This window comes from Apus apus, chromosome 1 (genome assembly GCF_020740795.1).
Source record: "Apus apus isolate bApuApu2 chromosome 1, bApuApu2.pri.cur, whole genome shotgun sequence".
In the NCBI taxonomy this organism is placed as follows: domain Eukaryota; kingdom Metazoa; phylum Chordata; class Aves; order Apodiformes; family Apodidae; genus Apus; species Apus apus.
In genome coordinates, this window is record NC_067282.1 from 142,357,444 (window position 1) to 142,381,905 (window position 24,462).

Consider the following 24,462-nt stretch of genomic DNA (forward strand, 5'->3'; position numbering starts at 1 on the left):
TAAGCTTTTGGGAGTGTCATGCATCTCTCAACAGGTTTTCTTTCAGTTATTCGATGGATTTTCAGCGCTATCTGAAGAAGCACAAGGGTTAGAAAGATATGACAACTTACAGTGGTGTGTCTGATCAAAAGCTGAAAGGAATTCCATGGGGCAAAAAACAAGACTTGTATGTATGATGTCAGAGGGCTGTTGTATGCTAAACAGCAGTAACTTACAAAATGGAGGTTGTAGAAGGACTTTGAAACTTCTTTGAATAGTGTTAGGAAATTGAAATACAGAAGTGTTCAGCTTCTTTAATATTTATATTCACATTTAATACACCGAGAAGTATTGTATTTACAAAAAGGATGAGGTTATTAAAAAAGCAAATTAAAATAAATGCTCAAACAGAACAATTCTGCAGGGACTAAAGCAGCAATAAACTCATGGTCAAATGCAGCAAAAGAAATCTGTCCCTTATGCATTTGTTTCTATATAAACCTGAAAAATAGGTAATGCATAGCTGTAAAGGTGTGTCCGATATTCCAACCTTGTACCTCTTCCCTGCTGTTGAATGTTACGGGTTTCCATAGACAGACATAGTTGTGTCTATTTGGGCAGCATCTGCTGCTGTGACAGTCCATGGTTGAACTAGAGAGAGAATGCCAGTGGGATGTTTTGGGGAGTGCATCCTCTCACTCTGGTGTCTCATGGAGCGCTGCACCCCGTGCGCTCCCGCGCAACAATATTGGAGGCACAAGTCCAGTTCAGCCACCACTCGTCACTGTCTGTCATAGCTGGTCAAGGCCTGCAGTGTTCTTCCTTCCCCCCCCCTCCCCCGAGTTTTACATAGTGTGTAATATTTCAGCATTAATCTACATTTTACTTTTACAATTATATTTAAGTCCAGAGGTTGAAAGATTTAATTTTTTCTTTAATGTTTCTATAGTAATAAAATGTAGATTTATTAGCAGGGAACAACTCTTCAGTGTTTAAAATCTGTCTGGCTTGGGAAATTGTTGTACGTGACAGTGATGCATATACCGAGTGTTTAATTTGTGCAGTGTGTCTTCTATTTCATTCAGCAGGCTTGTGGTACTTGCTGTAAGTGATATTTATATGGAAATACTTTGCAGAACGTGTCCTACTAAGTTGCAGCCTTTTCTTGTTGCAAGGCCAGTTCAGCAGTTCTCTGGCTACAAGAGAGAGAGAGCACTCTAGAAAACAAGACTTTTCAGAGCTTGTTGTTGTTATGTACCTGAGACTTCTTTTCTGTGTCTGTCATGGCAGTTAACTTCTTGAGCTTTTTGAGGCTATTTTTTTTTTTTACCTATTTGGAACACATCTGATTTGAAAGTCATCTAGATATTCCTACCTCTGAAGAGCAGCATAACTTCACTTAATGCTTAGAGGAATTACATTAAATGTAATTTTCAAGATTTTGGAATTCTTGTGGAGTCTGGGGTTTTTATTGGGTTCTCAAGTGATGGAATTCTTTTTTAACTTCAGTAATCTTGATAGCTTTCTGTCACTGAAAGTAAATCCAGGCATCATAATCTTGTTCATGTGATATTTATTATGTGCATTCATACAGCAGACAATGCCAAGATAGTGGAAGGACACGGACCAAGCTAACTATGGAGGAGCTTAAAGCATTTGTGCAGCAGTTGTTTAGCCTGCCCTGTGTTATCAGCCAGGCCAGACAAGTAAAGGTAAGTTTGTATCTGCTCCTTGGGTATAACATAAATGTTATGCTTTTTCCTTTGTTCTGTTTTGTTTGTGGTTTTGTTTTTTAAGCAGGTAACGCTGCCTAATGTAAAGGGTGAAAGGCTTTTTTTTTTTTTTTTAATAAAAATCTGTCCTGCACTGGTAGAGATGGATTGAATTAGATGTTTCATGTCCAGCTTCTAATATAAAGCAAGTTGCTGCTTTGCAGTGCTATCTGTGACCTGAAGAAAGGAAGTCAAATACTCTGGATACTTCTAAGCCAGTGTCTCCCTGCTTTACTAAGTAATCTTGCTGTTGTCATTGAAGTTTTGCTAATGATGTGTTGCTGTCTCTCCATAATGGGGTGGTAACCTGTTCCTACTCGTTTACAAGCATCTCTTAAGTGGGCAGTGATGACATTTGTACTTTTATGCTAGTGTAGTCATAGCAGCTGAAGGCTTGATTCGGTAGCTTAAGCACAGCTATCTAATGACCTGTAAGATGCTCTATGGTATTCCACCTGTCCTCCACTGCCATTCTGGAAGAATGCCTTAGCTCTCTTGTGCGGCAATCTCAAGCACTGGGGGGTATTGCATATCGTGGTCAGTGTGTTGGCAACTGAACAGAGCACTTTACTTGACTGTGCATGTGCTTTTTAAGGTCCCTGTTGCAGTGGGTGTGGTCAGATGTGGTGTTCTCGGTGTAGGTTTATCAAGATAAAAGATCCTCTCCACCTGTCAATGTTCAGGCAGCCTAGTTTTCTCTCTTTGAACCAGTTACTCTTATTTCAGCATCTTTAATGTTATCTCTAGTGGTGGAATTCCCAGATAAATCCTCCTCTTTATATGTTTTTGGCAGAAACTTCTGAAAGTTATACTGGTGTTCTAGTTCAGGGGAGAGGGAAAGCATTACCACATTCACAATTGTTCTGTAAATACTTCTCAGCCTTGCTTTCCAGGTTGCAACCCCCTTAATCTGTATGTATGGCCTGCATTTCTTGTCCTTCATATATATCTTTGCACCTGTCTTTGAATGAATCTAGACTAATAAGTAATCCAGATCATACAATTCCCCTGGCTGCTATTATCGTTCATCATTCTGGCAGTCTGTATCATAGCAAGTGTTTTCAGCAGTAATCCTAATTTGTTTCTGTGTCACTGATGATGAAATGTTAAATAGTGTTTTGCCTACTAACCAACTTCTGGAAAACACTTTCAAGAAACATACTTAATAAGCTTTTTTTTTTTCACCCTGGGAAATTGTTCTTGAGGTGTATATTATCCATTTATTACCCACATGTTTTCTGTTCATGCAGTTTTAAGAAGGATGTCCTATAATGCTAGACTGAGGTCCTGAAATTCTAAACATTACTGTATTTGCAGCTGCATCTACATAACCAAACATAGTGTTGTTTGAGATGAGCTCTTTTTTCATAAATGTTTTCTTAGTGTTTAGTTTTTATATACTGGAGAGACTTCATATTGTACTTACTTTTTGTCTTTGATATTGGCATGTGGTTGGTGAAAACAGGTACCTTCAGAAAACTATAGAACTCTAGGATACTTATTTTCCATGCCTGTTTAGTCTGTCCTTCAAAGATGTTCTTTAATGTGTTTCCCAGCAGCTAATAGAGTGGAAAGTGTATTATTGTCCTCATACGATGGAAAGATTTACTACATGTCTTTCCAAATACAAGCCAGAAATATTAACTACTATTTATTAACAGTATTTTATCCAAATCTATTAATAGACCTATAAGGTTGTTCTCAAAGCAGTTCTTTTTTTCTAGTGTATTTAAAACCTACTTCTAATTGAGACATAATTCGTAGATGACAGAACAGAGGGTGTACAATAAGCTCTTAACAGTTGTAATTAATATTTTTGTCTAAACATTTTCACCCGGCTAGACACTCTATTCCACCCTCCCCAGCTTTAGGAAACTGGTTCTGTTAAAGTGTTCTGTGCATGTGTATGTTCTTGAAGCTTCAACTTAATCACTAACCACTAAAATAAATATAATTTACAAACCACAGTCTCTTAGTTTTTGAATGAAGTCATATAATGATCATTTATGCTTTAAGCCATCACTTTCAACATGGCATTTGAATGCAATTATCCATCATAATGAATTGCAAAATAATTGTCATGTTGGACGATGAGTATTTTCTAACACAAACGGCATTATAATTGTTAAGCTGTTATAATTTACTGTTGTCACTCTGAAGCATTCAGGATAGGTTCCCTAAATAAAAATCCTTACAACATGGATCTTGCCTTCTGGTTTCCAGACAGTTGTGAAAAGCTGCATCAGACAAAAGGGGGTTAGGAAATGCAGGTTTTGCTCCTTATTGTATTATCGACTTGCTGTCAGAAATGTGTCTTTTTGTAAAAGACTCAGGAGTGAATCAATTGAGTATACTGGTTGAATGTCCTTGAATGAGTCTCCTGCAGAGTTTCTTTCCTGTCTGTTTGCTTTCTTGGATTTTTTTCATTCCAGTGCCAAGACATGAGGATGAGGACAACTGCAGCAGTGCAGTTATTTTCTGTGAAATGGTCTTACTTTCATTACAGGGTTTTGCCTTTTTATTTCTTTCTTTTTTGAGATAAAACCCAGGTGTGTTGAAGTAGTGGGCCTGCTTTAGGAAATAGTAATTTAAAACCTGATCATCATTATTTTAATGATCTCTTGGTATTCATGTCCTTGTACAACTCTTCCTCACTCTTTTTCCTCAGCATGTTCTGTTGTATATTAGCCATCTTTACTGTAACAGCCTTGATATTGGATTGAAAAGATGATCTATTTGCAGAAGCCCCCGTTCCCCTGCTGGTTTAAAATCATTGTTAACAGGGCAGTGCTTAATAGTCTGTTTTGTCAGCAGCTGTAGTGAGTTGCAGTTGTACTGTTTTAGGTGCAGAGTTTCATCCACCTAATAAGCATAGTGTATGAAACAGTAGGCTAAATGAGTTTAGGTGGTCTGTTAATTAATATGTGTCAGACTCGATGGCTTGTGACAGTGTGTGTAGAAGCTCTGACTGATTATGTGCTGATCACATACAAATGTGCAGGTGACTGATGCCTCAGTCAGCTTTCCCCTTTGATTCTGTGGGCGTTTTTTCCTAATTGATTTGTGCTGTATGTTACTTCAGAATCTGCTTGATGATGTGGAAGAATTTCATGAGCGTGCTCAAGAAGCTATGATGGATGAGATTCCAGACTCTTCCAAGCTGCAGGAGTTAATAGACATGGGCTCTGGCCTTTATGTCGAACTTCCTGAACTGCCAAGGCTGAAGCAAGAGCTGCAGCAGGCACGGTGGCTGGATGAGGTGAGGTCCACCCTCTTGGATCCCCAGAGGGTCACCCTTGATGTGATGAAGAAGCTGATTGACTCAGGTGTGGGCTTGGCACCGCACCACGCTGTAGAGAAAGCCATGGCTGAGCTACAGGAGCTGCTTACAGTCTCGGAGAGGTGGGAGGAGAAGGCCAAGGTCTGCCTGCAGGCCAGGTGAGAGTGTTCCTTTGCAAACTGTTCTTACAGGTCACATACTTCAGAGATTCTCAGCTTCTGTTGGGGGCGTGGTGAAAGTAGGGCTTTGAAGCTGTAGTGGTTTTTTTTACCTTTAAACAGTTTGATTGCTCAGGAGTTGCATTTGAGGTTGTTAAGTTGCAGAAGAGTTGATTCCCTGTAATGTCACACAGTGGCAGGAGGCTGTGAATTGGTGCTGTCTTTGCTGTTCATCCCCCTTCAGCAAAAAAAACCCTGAGTATGCTACACAAGACAGCTTTCTTGATGCTGAGTTCTGATGCTGTGCCCTTTTGAACTTGGTGTGCAAAGTCCGTCAACTTTGTCACCTCTTCTGTTATTTGGTAGCCAGTAGCACCGTCCAAATACAGTTCCATGGGTGCAGTGCAGTTAATCCTATACTGCACCGTAGCGATGAACCTGCATCACCAGCCTGTCAAATATATGTCTTTAGTTCACTGGCATTTTGAGAGAAAGCTAGAATTGTTTTTTTTTTTTTCTTGCTCTAGGCCACGCCAAAGTATGATGGCTCTGGAGGGCATTGTGAACGAAGCTAAGAACATCCCTGCGTACCTGCCCAATGTGCTGGCACTGAAGGAAGCACTGCAGCGGGCTAGAGACTGGACAGTCAAAGTGGAGGCCATTCAGGTAGGAATTACAGCAGGGACTGGAATCTTCTGTATCCTTTTATTTAGATGTGTTCTTTATTCCTAGCCCCTCTACCCACAAAGGTGACCTGAAGGGAAACCTTACAATAGCTGTTAAATGTACTTATTGTAGCTCATATGCTTGAGTTTCTTTTTCTTTTTGTGCTGCTGTTTTCTCATTTGTTTTCCCATTTCTTTTTCCCTTTTATTCATTTCATGGGGTATGTAAAAGGTGGCAAATTCATTATGATGCAAATGTAACTCTCAAAAGACCTTACTTAATATTGAAACTGTTCTCAGACTGAAGAGACTGTCACTGCAGATTATTTAGCTGCAGCAGAAGATGTTGTGCTCACAGGTCTTCAGTTTTGGAGCTGTGGAAATGGTTCCTTTTGTTTGTTTGGTTGGTTTTTTTCCCTACCCCAAATACTGTAAGATTTAATGGCACTGAGGGATGAAATTTTCTGTATGAAATAGATTATGACATTGTCAGTTCAGTAGCTCCCCCTTTTATTGCACTACCCACACAACTTGATCCAAAGGGGTCATGGCTCCTGTGATGTTTCTAGGTGTTGATCCCTGGACTGCAGGTGCTATTCTTCTATCAGTGAACTGAAGTGAGAATCCTAATTGATTTTGCATCAGCCCCCATAGAACTCTTGGATATTGTAGCTTGCTGTTAAGCAGACAGCATTTAAGACAACCATCTAGAAATGAAATGTTGTCTTAGTCCATAAGCCAGCTGACCATGGCTGAATGGCTTTTAAAATAATAATTGTAGGAGATAGTTTTAAAAAGATGAGTAAGATTGAAACTCTGCCCTTTCCTATGGAATTCTGCGTTAGTCAATGACAAAATAGCGTATTGCTTGAAATTAAGCTGTCCACTGATAAAATGGTGGAATTGGTGGCCTAGAAAAATCTCTTTTACCCCAGAATGGGAGCAACTATGCCTACCTGGAACAACTGGAGAGCTTGTCTGCCAAAGGCCGCCCAATACCGGTGCGTCTGGATGCCCTGCCACAGCTGGAGTCACAGGTGGCTGCTGCACGTGCCTGGAGAGAGCGCACGGGAAGGACCTTCCTGAAGAAGAACTCCAGCTACAGTCTGTTACAGGTGGGCTGCAGACACTGATCTGGTGACCCTCTGTGGTCTGGGGGGAACAACTCGTTCAGTTAAGAGTAGATTACAGGTCTTGGGAATAGAGTGTAATAAAAAACTTCAGCTGTCAGGTGAAAAAACCGAAAAAGGCAAAAAGCATACATCTAGCTACTCTCTTTTTATGTATACACAACCTCAGATGTGACTTGAAGGAACAAATGAAAACTCTCATTTTCAGGAGGGAAAGAAAAGGATTTATCTTCTTGTGTAATTACAGAAGTGTATGCCTGAAACGGACACAGAAAGCTGTCTGTATTTGATGGATATTTTAACTTGTTCCACTGCTTAAATTCTAAGAAAATAGATTATATATTTTATAAGCTGTTTAGCTATAAGAAGTAAGTCAGCTACCATTTATAAGCACTTCAGTGAATGTAGTCACTGTCTTTGTTTTAATAAAAACCATTAATGTGTTTCAAGTTTTATCATATCTACTTGACAGGCTTCCCTTTTCTAGGGAAAACAATTCCAGTTCTTTCAATGGTTCCTTATAGGCTTTATGTTTCATACTCTTATCATGTTGCTGTTCTCTGAGGTTTGTCATCACTTTTTGTGTGATGTCCAAAACCACACAGAGTCCTCTCACTGTGGCTTCCGTGGTGCCACAGGAAGTGCAATAATTACATCTTGTGTCTCAAAAGGGATGCTGCTGTTTAATGTTGCCCAGTGGGACTCTGCCCCTGTTGCAACAACATCATGCTGATTTCTGTTCATGTTATGATGCACTTGAGGTCCAAAATTTTTTCTCTGTATTCTTCTGCCTAACTAGTTACTTAATATCTTCTGGTTTTACATTTCGCTGTTTCCCTGCCTGTGTAAATTTGAACTTTCCTATGTTAAATTTAGTTTGCTAGATCTTAAAGTATGCCTTCCAACTAATCAAGATTACTTAAAATTTAATTCTTCTTAAAAGTGCTTTGCAGCCTTTTATCTTTGATATTAAAAAGCTTATAGCATATTTTTGTTTTGTTTCAGGCAGGGTATTGCTGATGTAGATCTGAAATCATGGCAGATCTTTTAGACTTGCAGTTGATGCAAGTGCTTGAAGTGAATGCTTCTGTATGCTACTGCATACAGTGTTTGTTAGCTGTATGTGTGATTCTTTTATTATTTTTATTTTAGAACTATTCAGGTTGGAAAAGACCCTTGGGATTACCAAGTCCAACCATTAACAAAGTTCTCCCGTAAACCATATCCACCAACACCACATCCAAAAGACCCTTAAACACATCCAGGGATGGTGACTCAACCACCTCCCTGGGCAGCCTATTCTGACCAGAGTCTAACCACTCTTTCTGAGAAAATTTTTTTCCTACTGCCCAGTCTAAACCCGGCCTGTTGCAGCTTGAAGCCATTCCCTCTTGTTCTGTGGCTAAATACCTGTGAGAAGGGACCAGCACCATCCGCTCTACAGTGACCTTTCAGGTAGTTGTAGAGACTGATGAGGTCTCCCTTCAGCCTCCTCTTTCTTAAACTAAACATTCCCAGCTCCTTCAAGTGTTCTTCATAAGATTTATTCTCTAGGCCCTTCACCAGCTTCCTGCCCTCCTCTGTACTCACTCCAGCACCTCAATATCTCTCTTGAATTGAGGTGCCCAGAACCGGACACAGTACTCCAGGTGTGGCCTCACCACTGCTGAGTACAGGGGGACAATCACCTCTCTACTTCTGCTGGTCACACTATTTCAAATGCAAGCCAGGATGCCATTGGCTTTCTTGGCCACCTGGGCACACTGCTGGCTCATATTCAGCCACTTGTCAGTTAGAAGCCCTAGGTCCTTTTCTGCCAGACACTTTCCAGCCACACTTCCCCAAGCCTGCAGCATTGCCTGGGGTTGTTGTGGCCCAAGTGCAGGACCTGGTACTTGGTCTTGTTGAAGCCCAGACCATTAACATTAGTCCAAGGATCTAATCTATCCAGGTCTCTCTGTAGAGCCTCCCTACCCGCATGCAGATCCACACTCCCACCTAGCTTGGTGTCATCTGCAAACTTACTGATAATACACTCTATGTCCTTACCAAGGTCATCAATAAAGATGTTAAACAGAAACAGTCCCAACACTGAGCCTTGAGGAACACCACTTGTGACTGGCTGCCAGCTGGATTTGGCTCCTTTGACCACCACAATTAGCTTAGTCAGAATAGATTTTGTCATTTTATCATGAAAATATGGTGGATTTCAAGTTGATCTGCAATGTCACTGTAGTGCTGATTACATTCAAATTCCAGATGTATGAAATACTTGTCATTTCCTGTTTCTTTCTCCTTTTCTTGGCATTAATTGACAGGTATCAAAGGTGTTAGGTTGCTGACTATTTCTTGCTTTCTGGTGTATGTCCCTGACATAATAACATTACAGATTAAAAATTTTTCTGTTCTTGGCGTCTGTGGCACTGACAGTGTAAATTTTCTTGGTGGTCACAGGTTCTGAGCCCTCGAACTGATATTGGAGTTTATGGGAGCAGTAAGAACAGACGGAAGAGGGCAAAAGAGTTGATGGAAAAGGAAAAGGAGAAAGATCTTGACTTGGAATCCCTAAGTGAACTTGAGGATGGACTGGAGGAGGCCAGGGACACTGCAGCTGTGGTAAGGACCAATTAAAGATAGTGTCTCCTGATATGTGGGTTTAATTTGTCTCTAGTCTGTGTAGAAAGCTTATGGGAGAACTGATGAATGAAAAAAATCCATGTATCTCATAGTATGATGATCAACACAGAATACAGTTCAGCTTTAATTACAGTGAAAGTAGAGGGGAGCGTAGTTCAGAGTATAAGTGCTGGTTATTTAATGTGTATTGGGCTTCAATATTCTTGGGTTAGTATCTGTGGCAGCGTATAATATTTTTAACATTTATTAAATTCCCATCAAAATACTGTCGGGTAAGGTGCTGTTCTACCTTTGACAGTATCAAGATTTGGTTAGGTTTGAGAGCTTATTCATAGGATCTGGGCTGGGGGGCAATGCTTATCGGAAGAATTTGCTGTCATCTAGCTGCGCTTTCTTCAGGAGCAAAAAAAATATACGCAGGCTTTTTCTTGTTACTTATACACGGTCTGTTTTACCTTAGTGTGCTTTGTTATAGTTACCTGAATGGAGACACTGGGGAAATGCATATTGGTTCAGGAAGGTGCTCCGACAACTTCGAAACAGTGCTCAGCTGCATTGTCTTGGTAGACAGATGGGTGGGACCAATTCTGACTTATTTTCTGGAGTCAAAACCTGTTCTTCTGGTGGCCTTATGACAGTTTTAGTTATGAGCTTTGTAGATATGGAGAAGGTTATCTGAAGTTTACAAAGAGTACTCAGGAGAGTTTAATTAGATCACACAATTCCTAAATTTTGGACTAGTTTATCTAGGAAGATCTCTTGATACATGGTGTTGTTTGTTTGTTTTCTTTCCCTACATTCTTAATGTAATCTCTCTTTATCTGTGAAGGTCATGAACTGGTTTTTGTCTTTGCTGGGTAGGTGGCTATATTCAAGGAGCGGGAACAAAAGGAGATTGAAGCCATGCATGCTCTCAGGGCAGCTAACCTGGCCAAAATGACTATGGTGGATCGAATCGAAGAAGTCAAATTCTGTATCTGCCGCAAAACAGCGAGTGGATTCATGCTGCAGTGTGAGCTGTGCAAAGACTGGTTCCATAGCGGCTGTGTGCCCCTTCCCAAAACAAGCTCTCAGAAGAAGGGTTCTAGCTGGCAGGCCAAAGAAGTGAAGTTTTTGTGTCCACTTTGCATGCGTTCCCGAAGGCCGCGGCTCGAGACAATACTGTCCCTGCTGGTGTCCTTGCAGAAGCTGCCAGTACGACTGCCAGAAGGGGAGGCCTTGCAGTGCCTGACAGAACGCGCCATGAGCTGGCAGGACCGAGCTCGGCAGGCTTTGGCCACTGATGAGTTGTCCTCTGCTTTGGCTAAGCTTTCTGTGCTCAGCCAGCGAATGGTGGAGCAGGCAGCACGAGAGAAAACAGAGAAAATAATCAGTGCAGAGCTACAGAAAGCAGCAGCTAACCCAGACCTGCAGGTAGGGATGTGAATGTCTTGCTCTTTACTGTGCCTGTCCTTCCTCAGTGTGTAGAAATGCCTTAACTATCTTAGAGAAGAAGCAACTTCTGGTGCTCGTAAGGAGCATTGGTTCAGATCTAACAGCTGGCTAAGGGCTTGAAGATGTTTAAAGCAGGGGCTGCTTTGGTGTCCGAATTCCATTTCCCTCGTGACAAAATCAAAAGTCTCAGTATTTATAATTTCTCATGGATTTCCATTCTTAGGCATTTGGTGTATTTTTAGTCAGTTTCAGAGAGGACTATAGGCAAACGTTGGTACTGTTACAGCTGACCTCTTTGTCCTGTGATGGAGATCAGATGATGCTGTGGTAAAGTAGTTTGCACCACCATGGGTTATAATTTGGTAGCACTGAACAGCAGTTTCTAGGTCTTTCTGGTCACTATTATTCAAAATAATGGAAATGAAACCTAATTGAACCTGTTCCTTGGAAGTTTCCCTATCTTTCTTCACATCTTGCTGTAACTAGGCTTTTCTGTCCAGACAGTTGTCCTCAGGCAAAAAAAACCACTGGTTTCTTTGTCAGTAACTCTAGCATTTTTATAGATTTTTCTGGAAATTTTATTGTTTCGTTCCTATATTCTCTTTTTCTTTTAGGGACACTTGACTAGTTTCCAGCAATCAGCCTTTAACAGAGTGATAGGGAGTGTGTCCTCATCCCCACGACAGACTTTGGATTATGATGATGAAGAGACAGACTCTGATGAAGACATCAGGGAAACATATGGCTATGACATAAAGGTGAGTATTCCAGTGTGGCTTGCCTGCATGGAATTATTACAGAACACCGTTTTTTTATTAATTCAATGTATTTCAGAATATTTTTTGTATCTTAAGCTGTCTATGCACATTCCGCTCTAGCTTCTGTTGCAGAAGAAATTGATTTTATCTGGATGTCTCAGACTGGACCATTGAGAAGCTTTGTAACATTGTTATTGAAAATTTCCAAATGTTCTGTTTTCAAAAGATGCTTTTTCGTGCCAAGGAAAAAGATACACTTCTCAAGAGATTTGTATTTATAATACATGGAGGATGAGCATTATATTTATGCTCCATTCAGAGATACCATGAATCATAAATATGAATAAGTGTCTATATGGAGAGCTCTTCAACTGGTTTTGCTACAGAAAAAAAATATTAGTCTTGGAAAACAACATGCCCTATAAGAAGTTTCCTGGTGCCAGAGCTTCTTTTATGTTTTTCATAATTTTCTCTTTGTTCACCTGCCATATGGAGAGGGTACATTACTTCAGTTTTCAATGTGTGGAAATACTCAGAACCAGATGTCCGGGTCATACTGTAAAATTAGTGTCTGCATTCAGTTCAGAAATTGTAACTGCAGTTAAATTTTTAAAATACTTTAACTGGAGAAGAGCTGTCATGAGAAAAGGCAATTGTAGAGATAGCCTGGTGTTTTCCATTGTGATGTATTTCACTTCAGAACTTATGAAATGTCCTTTAATGAGAGACAAAAGCAATGCTGCAGTTTCTTCTTGTGCAGTGTTTTGTTTTTTTTTTAACTGATAGTGTCATATCTACATTAAAAGATACTACCTTACAAGGCAGTGTGGTCACGTAAATTCTTTTAAGGAAGATATTCTGGTTTATAAAGGGGCAGCAAATTTTCCAGGTATGTTTTTCCTCAGTCTCCTATTTTGAGTATTTTATTTCTAAGCGCTGTTACGCAAACACACGCATTTGTATTAAAATCCCATGTAAAATACCAACAAGAGTATATTGTAACTTGAGTGTTACAGCTTTTAACTAAATTAGTTTTGTATTTTAAAAAACACAATTTCCAAACTGTTCTTTGCGTCAGGAGTCATAATAAGGCATTTCTGAAAGATGTGGCATTTTCTGAGGCTCTGATAAAGCATATGTCAAGAAAGATGGCATATGCTTGTCAGGATCTCAGGGTTTTGCATGAGAGTCTTAATTTCATTTGTTTAATGATTCTCATGCCATGATTTCACAATCTGTTACTTAACCCAAGGTTGAAAGAGACCAGAAGTATCTCTTGTTAGGTCAACTAAGATAATTGGAATAGAAAACAAATGTTCAGGCAACCAAATTCTTCAGGTCTAAACTAAGAGCAGCAAAGTTCAAAATAAGTAGCAAAGTTGCTCAGTTTGGTCATTTTCATAGTTTGGCTTTCAAGGACTGGGTTTTCTTAGTTTATGATCTATAAACTTTTTTCAGTTGAGTGATGCGTTTTAAAAAAAAATAAATTATATAGATCATGATGCATCATGTATGAATTTGCTCTAAGTAACTTCTTCTGGACCCTAACAAAGTAATCCTTGGATCCCTAAGGTCCATAGACTGTATTTCAAAACTCATGTTCTTGGACATCTGAAGTACAACAATGGTTACAAAAACAGATGTGAAAAGGCCTGTTTGATTACATTGTGTCTCTTAACTCGAACATGATTCTTGCCAGCATGTACTTTATTATGAATGCAATGGTTAGACTTTTAAGATTTGTTCCAAGCCGACTGATTTACTGATGAAATTTACTGTAAATTTTCTTTACCTTCGTTTTCCATACATATTTTTTCTTATTCCTTTGCACTGGTGTTGCCTATCACCCACCACAAAATGGTGGTAATTTTATTTTTGGCCCTGAACTTTCCTTAATGTAGTATAACGTGATGTCCAGAACAAGATACTGTATGAGATACATCTCTTACTATGTGGAGAGAATTATCTTCATCTTCCTGAATTTATTTATTCTACCTTTTCATCTGGGCAGTTTAAACCTGAGTTTCCCCCTTCTGGTTCTGTACTGAAGTCATTAGTGTGCACTTGACTTCCTTTTAAACATGTAACTGAAAGCCAGAGAGAGATTACCATTCTTAAACTCCCTTTTTATGTCATGAAATGACAGTGTCTGAGTGGTACAATATCCTGAGTTGGCCATTTTGGGATCCATACAGCTAATCTTCAGGTAAATATTATCAGTAACTGCTCTACAGCCTTTCTCTTCTTTTAAGCCAGCTTCTTGTTTTTTAGTGTTTTCTGAAAGATTTCAGTCTTCCACAGCATGGTAAGTATGTGTAACCTGTTGGCCAGTTTCATCACAGATGTGACTGGGTATCTAACTTCTGGAAAGTGCTGTGGAATAGACATCTGGTTCAGATTTTCCTTACTAATTTCACTGGCAGGGGTGGGTAAGAAGAAGGAGAACTTAGTACTAGTGGGCATCAGGGAATCTGCTCAGATGAGCTTGTCTCTTCTCTAGATTCTCTGCCTAATGTAATGCAAAGTCAAACAAAGCTTCTCCCACTGCTAAGATATTCCCATCTCTCCTCTCACTGGATCTACCTGCACCTGAAGGCATGTGTTGCATTTCAGAGTGTGATGTGTCTAAAAAATAGGATCCATCCTACACAGGGCATTGAGCTGAGTGCAAGCTAATGCCATTGTTACTCTGTTCATGGAAATATTCACAACAATCTCAAATATTACAGCCCTGTTCTCTTAGTTTTTGGTCCTACCTTAAATTGACTCAAGACTTCAGGACAATGTTTGATTGCCATTATGTTGATACTGCTGTGCTGGAACACCTCGTTTGTTACTTACCTGTAAGGTCTTTAATAGGTTGGCTTTTTTTCTGTGGAATAACCATTATTTATTCAACATAGCCCTGTTTTACTAAAGGTGCCAGCCTTTGTGGTCTTACAGTCACATTTTTCAAGCAAAAAGAAGAATTATGTAGGCTAACAGCAAGCCCCTTTTCATTATGTTGACTTTTAAATACCATACTTGAGGGACTGCTGAGTGAGGAAACTTGTCAAGTGCTTCTCATGCACTAACTATAAATCTTTAGACCTATCTTCATAGTTGCTATGTTCATCTGTTATTTAAGTAGGGATGTAACTTGTATCTTTTGGCACATGGTTTTGGTATATCTGGTGGGGCACTTCAAAGTAGGATTTTAGGAACGGCAGACTGGTCACTCTTAGAAGAACTTACTTTGAAATAGCTATTTTCTGGATGTCGCATGTTTTCTGTGGGTCTCTTTCAGGACAATGCCAGTGTAAAATCTTCTAGCAGCTTGGAGCCAAATTTGTTTTGTGATGAGGAAATCCCCATTAAATCAGAGGAAGTGGTAACACACATGTGGACTGCTCCCTCATTCTGTGCCGAACATGCATATTCGTCTGCTTCTAAAAGCTGTTCTCAAGGTATTTTCTTTTGTGCACATTGAGATAAAATTGAACACATAACTGGGATGAGTAGTCAATAAGGAGGGGAGTTGCTCTCTTACCTCTGCTAATAGAAGAGAATATGTTGTCTGTAAGAAGGTACAGTTGAGTTACAATTGCAGTTATTTTTCTGGTGTCTGATATGTAAGCCTGTGTCAATGTTTTTTGCTTGGAATTGTCTTCCTCCTTAGGTGGTGGTTGTAATTTGTTTTGGGTTTGATTTCTTCCTTTTAACCTTACATGACTTGCTCCTGTCTGAAAGGTTCTAACACTCCAAGGAAGCAGCCTCGGAAGAGTCCACTGGTACCTCGCAGTTTGGAGCCTCCTGTATTGGAGCTTTCACCTGGAGCAAAAGCTCAGCTAGAAGATCTAATGATGGTAGGAGATCTACTAGAGGTATCGCTTGATGAGACTCAGCACATCTGGCGAATTTTGCAGGCTACTCATCCACCCTCTGAGGACAGGTTCCTTCATGTCATGGAGGTATGAAACTTGAAGAAATACTTTGGTATGGAAAGAAACCCCACCACATTATTTTGGTGTGGGGTTTTTTTTTTTTTTTGTTTGTTTGTTTTAAATAGAATCTTGGGTAGTTGAGTGCTCAGTTACGTGACATGTTTGGATTTCAACCGAGGAGCAGCAGATTCCAGAAAATAACAGAGTAAGAGATCCAGAAAATCATGCTATAGTTATGTACTCCACAGTTAACCACATTTAGAAGAGATTTCTCAGGCAGTTCCATATGCAAAGCCTTTTTTAGAAAGGATAAGGTTAGGGAAGGAAACAGTTCTTGATGATGCTGAGAATCAAAACTGATCTACGGAAGAATTACAAGAAACACTTAGGAAGATGGAGAGTCCACACTTAGCTGATATAGCTTGATACTCATATGTTGCTGAACTTCTGTTGTTACTGGGGAAAAAAAAAAGTTTTAAAATAAAACATGGTTTTGTGTTCCAGGCAATAAGATTCCTATTCTTGCTTGGAATAACATAGACATAACAATTTTTTTATTGTAGTTGAAGATGTGCTGGTCACTTTGCTTAGGTGAGGACAATGAATGAGGCAGGTTGATCTGCTGATTCTGAGGTCTAGTCCAAATCACTTAGCTTCATTCATGCTGTGGGTAAGGGATGTGTGCCGGAGGAGAAGCTGAACTCTTGGGTTGAAGAGCTGTGCTGGAAGCCATCCTTCATCACTTATTAGCTGAAATTAGGTGTCAGTTTGACCATGCATTGTTACAGAGTGTATGATCCTTGAGTAACTGAACAGTGTGGGGAATATATTGAAGATAGTTCTTTCTTCACTTTTGGCAGTGTACAGCAATATGAGACGGAAGGTTACATGCTGTGAACAGTGAGGTTAGATGAGCATGTTAATCAGTTGTCTCACTTTCTGAGTGCCATACAATGGATAAGTAAAAGTTGTTGCCAAACTGCCATCAGTCAGGACAGTAGTGTGAAGCCCACCCTGCCTCCAAAGAAGTTTATCATGTTCTGTACCAAGTACTTCACTTTGTAAGCTTAATGTTCTCGTAATGTAGTGGTTTTGGCATGGAACTGATTGAATGAACAGTTTGAATGCCAGCAAATAGCAATTTATAAATAGTATGTCAGACTGTTACATTAATAGTTAAGCACAGCTTTTATTTTGGAGGGGACAGAGGATGGGGTAAGAGGGTGTGTGCATTTTATGGTTAAGCCTTATGAATACTTGTTTGACCAGAAATACTCATTTTGAATTTCATATCTTTCTACAGCTGTTTACATGCCAAATAATTTTGTAAAATATTCTTCAGAGGATTTGTTTTTGTGTGGAGTAGCTATATTAAGTAATGTACAGTAAACAGTCTTCTACTGGCTTTTATGCTATGTCCTTAGTCTATTAATAATTACTAAGGTGAAAGTATATAGCTGGATAAATGGAAATTGAGTCAGTCCTGTTTGAACAGAGGAGCTATGCATGTGAATCTTTCAGTTATAAATAGGACTTGTCACTGTGGTTGCTACCTGCAGTGACAGAGTCTGCAAATTTCAAGCTTCACTTCTGATTTGAATATGCTATTTAAGATTTGTTAATGACGCCAGGATGTTTACAATGTGTGTCAGTTTGGAAGCTATTAAAAGAATGGATCTGTTGCTTTCTTGCTAGAGTTGATGATACATTTTAAGAACTCACCAATTGTTCTTAATCTCCAGAATACTAATGGCTTTCTCTCAAAAATAATGACAGGCAAGACTGACTTAAGATGAAAAATAAGCAAGAGCATCTCACACATTATCAATCTTCTCAATTTTTATGAAAAAGCAATGCAAGAAAGGAGTTGTAATTATTGCTGTTCTGCCCCTCTACCCTTGCTGATTATTTACTTTTTCCACTGGACATTTTTGATTTATTGGACTTTGACACAGTGGATAGACACTGATAGGTTTTTTCTAGTATGGTGAAAATAAAGTTGAGCCCCTTTTTTGCTTAGAATTTGTAACAGTACGTTTTCAAATAGGTTCCTTCATACTATGGTGGAAGTAAGTACATCTCTCAAACCACAGATTTGCAATATATAGAAATTTACATTGAAAAAATAACTCTTTTCACTCTTTCTATGAAGGATGACAGTATGGATGAGAAACCACTGAAGATGAGAGGGAGAGACTCTTCTGAGAGGAAGCGGAAACGAAAGCTGGAGAGAGCAGAGCAGTTCTTTGGAGATATGAAACAAAAATCCAAAGAGCTGAAAAAACTGGAAAAACCCAAGAAGAAGAAGCTAAAGCTCACGATGGATAAGACAAAGGAGCTAAATAAGCTGGCAAAGAAACTGGCTAAAGAAGAGGAGCGGAAGAAGAAGCGAGAGAAAGCAGTGGTTGCAAAGGTGGAACTAACAAAGGAGAGCACAGAGAAGAAAAGAGAGAAGAAAGTTCTAGATATTCCTTCCAAGTATGACTGGTCAGGAGCCGAAGAGTCTGATGATGAGAATGCTGTATGTGCTGCACAAAACTGCCAGAGGCCCTGCAAGGACAAAGTGAGTTTTCACTTAGTTCTGTCATAGACAATTCCATACAAAGTCAAAAACCCCAGTGCAGTTTAATAATTAGGTTTAGCAGCATGAGCAGCAAAAGTGGTATGATTAGAAATGAGAAAGGATTGAGTAGTATGTGGGTAGATACACAGATGTAGGAGATAAAACTGTATAAATTTCTGATTCTCTTAAGTACTTTATCACAGGAGAAGAGCATAGGGAAATTAGAATCTGGGAAAAGGTCTTCTGTCTTAGTTGGGAAATCTAACCTCATGAAGCTGTGTAATGCTGGCTATGTGCAACAAGCACTGTCTGATTAATGTTCCCGACTTCAGTGTGTTTCTGAGCAGAAGTAGGATGTGCAGCGTTCCTAAATTAAGGAAATTTTATGTGTTTCTTGCACACAGTCTGTGAACAGTGACGCTGCAGGCTGAGGGATCTGCTTCACTTTGCTTGTTGAAGATAAATTGTCAATTATTTTAGACCTGATTGGATTATTACAAAAGAAACTTGTTCTGCCTCTTTCTGTGGTACTGCCTTTCCTGATTGTCAGCTTTTAACAGGGACTAATTTATGATCAAAAAATGTGATTTCAAGAATGTTTTTTGCTATTTAGAAAGAAAAATTAAAAAGAAGTTCCCCAAAATAACTGAGGGTTTGACACTGTACTGCACTGATTTGCACAAGAGAGAGTAGGAACAAATAGAAATACCAAGAACTAATTTCTTGCATTGCAAAATTGAAACATGGACTGCACGTGTTCATTTGAACGCATAAAAGACCTGTTAAAAGACCAATTTTGAAGTCTTAAACTTAGACCGAGGTTAGAAATTGAACTCGGTCACTCAAAAGACTATAGTCTTTTTACCACTGTTCTATTTACTTCACAGATTATAATTACCTTGTATGGCTAAGTTTTTTTTTATTCAGAAATTGAGATTGCCAGAGGGAGGAGAGTGCTATAGAGTTTATATTATAAAGAAGGTTGTACTAAATTTGTCAAGCTTCTTTAAATTAAACTGAGTAAAATTCCAGATTGTATAATCAGAGCTTTTATTGGAATGACTTCCTTTCCATATGGCTGGACATGTTTTTGTACATTCAACAGGTGAATGCCATACAAGTGAAAAATGGCAGATACAGGAATGTAATGACTAAAGCTGCAGCTGTTAGTGTCCATTACTAGTCACATTTAACAGTTTATTCAGCATTAGTTTTCCTACAAACTAAAGTCAAGTCCTGAGCTGTTTGTGGTTGTTGATTTTATATAGGTTGCTGCTGCTATAATTTTTCCAATATATTTTTATTTTCACATTCCCCTGTAAGGTGAGAGCAGAACTACAGCAGTAACAATTTTTATAGCTGTACCAGTGCTTTCCATTACAGTTAAGAATCTGTGTCCCTTATCCTGCAGATCTTAGTTTCTGCCCAACTGACTGACTCAAATTAACATGTACTTTTACTCAGGAAGTTACAGAAATCTAATAATCTTACTGTTTTTTCCTTCCTAAACTTTAATTGGCTTTTTATGCCTTTTCCTAATTGTTCTACAGCAAGTTCATCTCAAATATTGAAATATTTTAACTTCAATGTTCCAACGCTTTGGACTTACAGTTTAGTGCCTTTTTTGACATGTAATGGCCAGCTGTATACCCAGTATCCGGCTGGTAGTGAAACATTAAAGCTGCTGATGTCATGTGGCCTTTTTTTTTCTTTTTTTTTTTTTTTTCCAAAAGCAGTAATCAAGTCCTTCTGTTTTTTATAATTTTTAATTACAAAAGCTGCCATTTAATAATGCAGTCTAAGGGGATATATGTAATTTAGGATGTGTATCTGTAGATTCTCATCTGTGCTGCAGTAACTGTTCCTTAGCACTCTCCTATTTTAAGTGTGGTCTAGCATACCTGTCTTTCATTTGAGGAGAGCTGAGAGTCATCTTCCTCAGGAGTAGTGTAGTGTGTGCTTGTGTTGTCATGCTCTAAGAATGCAAAAGGGGCACGGTTTGTTGGAAGAGTGTTATTTTTTAAGAACTGGAGCAGCTTGTAAAAACAGGCTCTATAAGGGCACTAATTTGTGCCCAGAAGCTTTTGTATTCTAGGTATGTCAAGTAGGTTTAATATTAGATGTTTTCTTCCTAGAAACTATCCTTGTCTGCCATTCCTTGTGATGTGCTATGTTCTGCTGATCTGATCTCTTGCAGGTAGATTGGGTGCAGTGTGATGGTGGCTGTGATGAGTGGTTTCATCAAATTTGTGTTGGTGTCTCTCCGGAAATGGCTGAGAATGAGGATTACATCTGTATAAACTGTGCAAAGAAGCCAATGCAGGGACCAAGTAGCCCTGCTCATGCACCACCTCCTCCTTTCTTATTGAGCTACAAACTACCAATGGAAGATCTTAAGGAGACGAGTTAGCAACTACTCGACACCTGGAACTTGTTGGGAAATGGACCACTGAAACCCTCCAGAAAGAGAGGGTTTGAAGCTAATGTAGCCACCGAGCTTCACTTCCAAGGATGTACAGACCTGCAGCAGAGTTGGTTCCTTCCTTTCAGCTGGCTTCCTTCATACAATGGGAGCATCAAGGCACAGTGGTACCAACTCATCTATGCAGACACCGCCTGATTACGAGCTCCAGCCGGTGTTTTTTGACTTGAATATTTCCATCTTTGAGTGTGGCTGTTTCTCTTAGAGACTGAGCAAACCCAAGGCTGTTAGATTAGACACTTCAGGGTGTTAGAAGTATGTGTTGACAGTGGAGCTGGCCTGGAATTGGTGCACATAAGCTGGAGCTCTTAGGGCTGCCATATCACCGTAAGGAGGTGACTTTGGAAGTTATTTTTTGCCTCCCCATGCCAACCCAGTAAGTAGGGCAATATTTTGGGAGAGTTAAGTTGCCTCCATATCCAGCCAGCTAACACTACACTATAAGGATGGGAGCAAGTGGATGAATTTCTTTTAGTTTCTCTTTTGTAGCTAAAGGGCAGAGGAGCTCATGATCTCAGAAATCAGGAAAGGTTCTGTTTACCAAAAAATAAACCCAACTCTTCTTCACTAGGCAATTTTTTTTTCCTTAGTGGGGAGCAGCTGATCTTCCTGTCCTGAGGAAGCCAGAAAGCATTGATGAAGATGTCTAGTTAGACCAGAGCCTGGGAAAAGCAGAGTGCTTCCCTTTCCACAGGGGTGCCCTCTCCTCTTCTAGCCTTTGCTTAGAATTCTGCACTCCTGCACATTAAAGTTGTCTCACGCAGGATGGAGCTGGCAAGGAGGTACAGCACCCAGGGCACCAGCTTCTGTGATCTGTACCCAGGGATGGGAAGGAAAGAAGACAGCCCACTTACCTCAGAGGTTACACTGACGTGTGCTTCTGTGAAAAGTTTGACTCACAACTATTTCCAGTATCACCAGGCTACGGGCATGGCCTCAAGCGATACCAGCAAACAGTCTGCAGAATACTGTTGGCAGTGCAAATCCCCTCCCTGCTGGCTTTGCTGGATGTGTACCAGTGTACAATCAGCAACAGTTCTGGTTTGGAGTTGCCCCTGGCTTTGCCAGAGGACCAGAGGGTTTGGGGTCATCCTGGGTGACAGTTGTTTTAGTAAATCCATTTTTAAAGAAGGACTTGTTTTTACTTTTTTCTAAATGTCTCAGACTACTGACTTGTTCTATAAATAGATTATTTTTCTTTGATTTTTTTATACTTACCACTGTTAACCAGCAGCACAGACAGAGGTTCACAAAGCAAAAACCTGCCCGTGGGCTTGGGTTTTTTTACTCCATTCCTTCCTTGTAGTACAAGGAATTAGCAGTTACCTTCCCCATTCTAGCCTGACCAGCTGCCTGTGTTTAAATAGGTAAATACATTTCATGTGCTACCTTTGTGTTTGGGTTTGTTCCTATTAGTGGGGCATCTGGGCCTTAACTACTCCAGTTGGTGCTGGCTTTGTATGTGTGAATGTCTGAAGCCAGCCACTGGGCTGTCTTGTCCCCCTCTCCACTCGCTCCCTATTGTGTTTCCATTCTTCTGCAGTTCTAGGAGTGTTGTAAGTAGTGTCCAGTCTTGTTAGGAGCTGGATTGGGATTTAAAGAAATACTGACAAAAACAAATGTTCTGTCTTGACTGTTCTGTGTCTCTTCTCTTGTTCTCTAGTATTTGGAAGTTTATTTATCTGGCAGAATTATCCATCCAGAAAAAAAATTCAGCTCAGGTAGATGAACTATTGGTTTGGTTTTTTTGTGCCTGCTAGCTGGGAAGAAGATGTGCAAAAGAAAAAAAAAAAACTAAGACAAAGGGCAGAATGTACAGGATCTTGGGAGCCTTTGAGTTCAAAAGGGGCACAGACTTCTAATTCCTGCTTTTTAAAGACTAATATGGTGTTTAAAGCTAAAGCAATCTTTGGTTAAGCATGTGGCTGAACAGGCACCGTAGCAAACTTAGAGTATTATTTGTTTACTTATTTATGAAGGAGTCTATGTTATAGCTAGACATATCCCCTTCTTGCCTCCAGTTACATTTTTTTCTTCTCAATGTACAGTAGTTTTGGTAAACTGGTTTAAGCAGATGCTACTTTCTTTCAAGCTTTAACTGATGGTACTACATAAATGTTTCCCTACATGGAGTGGATAGACTATCTGTCACAGATGTTTAATCGTTCCAGAAGTAGACTAGTACAAGATTTCTTAAAGAATCCCAGTGCTCTGTATTCTTTCATGACTCCTAGAATCCATGACACAACAGGGAAAATATGGTTAGTGTATCCTGTTAGCCACTGAGTGTATCCTCTTAACCATTCCTGCATTTTCTGTTGGGCTAAAATCCTTGTTGTATGTAACTGCCATCAACTGGAAAAGAGATCTTTTAGTAAATTTACATCGAATGTTACTGTTTCTCTGAGTAGGAGGTGTGGTGGAGAATGTTAACTGTAGCACTAGTTACCACGAGTTGGAAACGAACAGCTCTACCATGCAGTGGGCAATTATTCTGTTTGTAGCAGGCACAGAAAAGAGTTAACAGAAAGAAATGTGTAAATAATGTGCAAAAGGTCACACTTCTAGTAGCTGTGTTTCATATTATCACGTGGAGAGGCTCTTTATTACACTGTCAAAAGGAAGTTGCCACACTTTTTCTACTTAAGGATGTCTCATCTGCTTTTGGGTAAAGTGTTCATAAACCGAAGACCATTATTAGCTTTACATCTTATTGTTTAAGCTTATTTTTTAAGATCATAGTACCTCTCAAAAGATTGCCGATAGTATGAACTTATGAATAAATGTTAACTTTTGGAAAAATCTGCAGATACGTAGTTAGTGGTTGAAAAACCTAAACTACAGCTATGGTATTGTCTCCAGATCTTAGGGTTTTGATTTTTTATACAAACATACAAAGAAGCAAGTCAAAGTTATGCTAAAGATTTAATTTTCTTACATGTCTGCTACAGTTGTATGAAAAAATTTCCATGCTTTGGGGACAAAATCTCAGCATACACAAAATCATGTTATCTAGAAAGGTACATGTCTTAATGCTGTATTCTACAAAGGATACCAGACACTGTTCGTGTTATTTCTCTTCATGAGTCTGACACAAAAGGTCAAATAAACAGCCTGTGCTGTTGTGAGGAACTAAAAAATAGCCAGGACTTGAGTTGTGTATCATAGCCAAGCCATGCAGCTTCATGATTTTGACATTTTTTTTCAAGAACCAGGGCCTGGAATTGGGCAAGCTTTACTTGCGTAGAGATAAATATCACACCCAAACTTCAGTACCATTACTTTTAGGATTTATTCTTTTGACAGATCATCTGTACCTGAATGATTGTGCAGCCTGGACTATTTGATAATGAATGCTTAAGGTAAAAATAATGATATTATGAAAATTATCTTAAAGGATCGGAATACACTCACACTGCATAAGATAACAAGCAGAGGCTTGTGTGTTTTGTTAGCCACACTGTGAAGTTTCCATTGGCAATTTTCTGGTTTTAGAATCATGGAGTAATTTAGTCTGGAGGACTTCTGGAAATCATCTGGGTCAACCTCCTGAGCAAAGCAGGGCTGACTTTGAAAGTAGGTCAAGTTCATCAGGGCTATGTCCAATCAAGATGTGTGTATTTCCAGGCATAGATATTTGACAACCTCTCTGGCTTCCTGTTTGGGTTTTGTAGCATCTTA

At 39.5% G+C, this 24,462-nt stretch overlaps 1 protein-coding gene across 2 annotated transcripts in view; it reads left to right on the top strand.

Moving 5' to 3' along the window:
• Positions 1–23,583, top strand: part of KDM5A (lysine demethylase 5A) — a 51,491-nt gene extending 27,908 nt beyond the window's left edge. Inside the window, exons 18-28 of one of the 2 annotated variants that reach the window (XM_051616349.1) lie at positions 1,574–1,691; positions 4,834–5,189; positions 5,717–5,855; positions 6,790–6,969; positions 9,439–9,600; positions 10,483–11,034; positions 11,670–11,813; positions 15,100–15,259; positions 15,543–15,763; positions 17,889–18,299; positions 20,497–23,583. In XM_051616349.1, coding sequence (XP_051472309.1) covers positions 1,574–1,691; positions 4,834–5,189; positions 5,717–5,855; positions 6,790–6,969; positions 9,439–9,600; positions 10,483–11,034; positions 11,670–11,813; positions 15,100–15,259; positions 15,543–15,763; positions 17,889–18,299; positions 20,497–20,709 — 2,656 coding nt within the window. In that variant the 3' untranslated portion in view covers positions 20,710–23,583. The remainder of the gene's footprint in view (positions 1–1,573; positions 1,692–4,833; positions 5,190–5,716; positions 5,856–6,789; positions 6,970–9,438; positions 9,601–10,482; positions 11,035–11,669; positions 11,814–15,099; positions 15,260–15,542; positions 15,764–17,888; positions 18,300–20,496) is intronic. The other variant, XM_051616353.1, reaches the window with a different exon arrangement.
• The last annotated feature ends 879 nt before the right edge of the window (positions 23,584–24,462 follow it).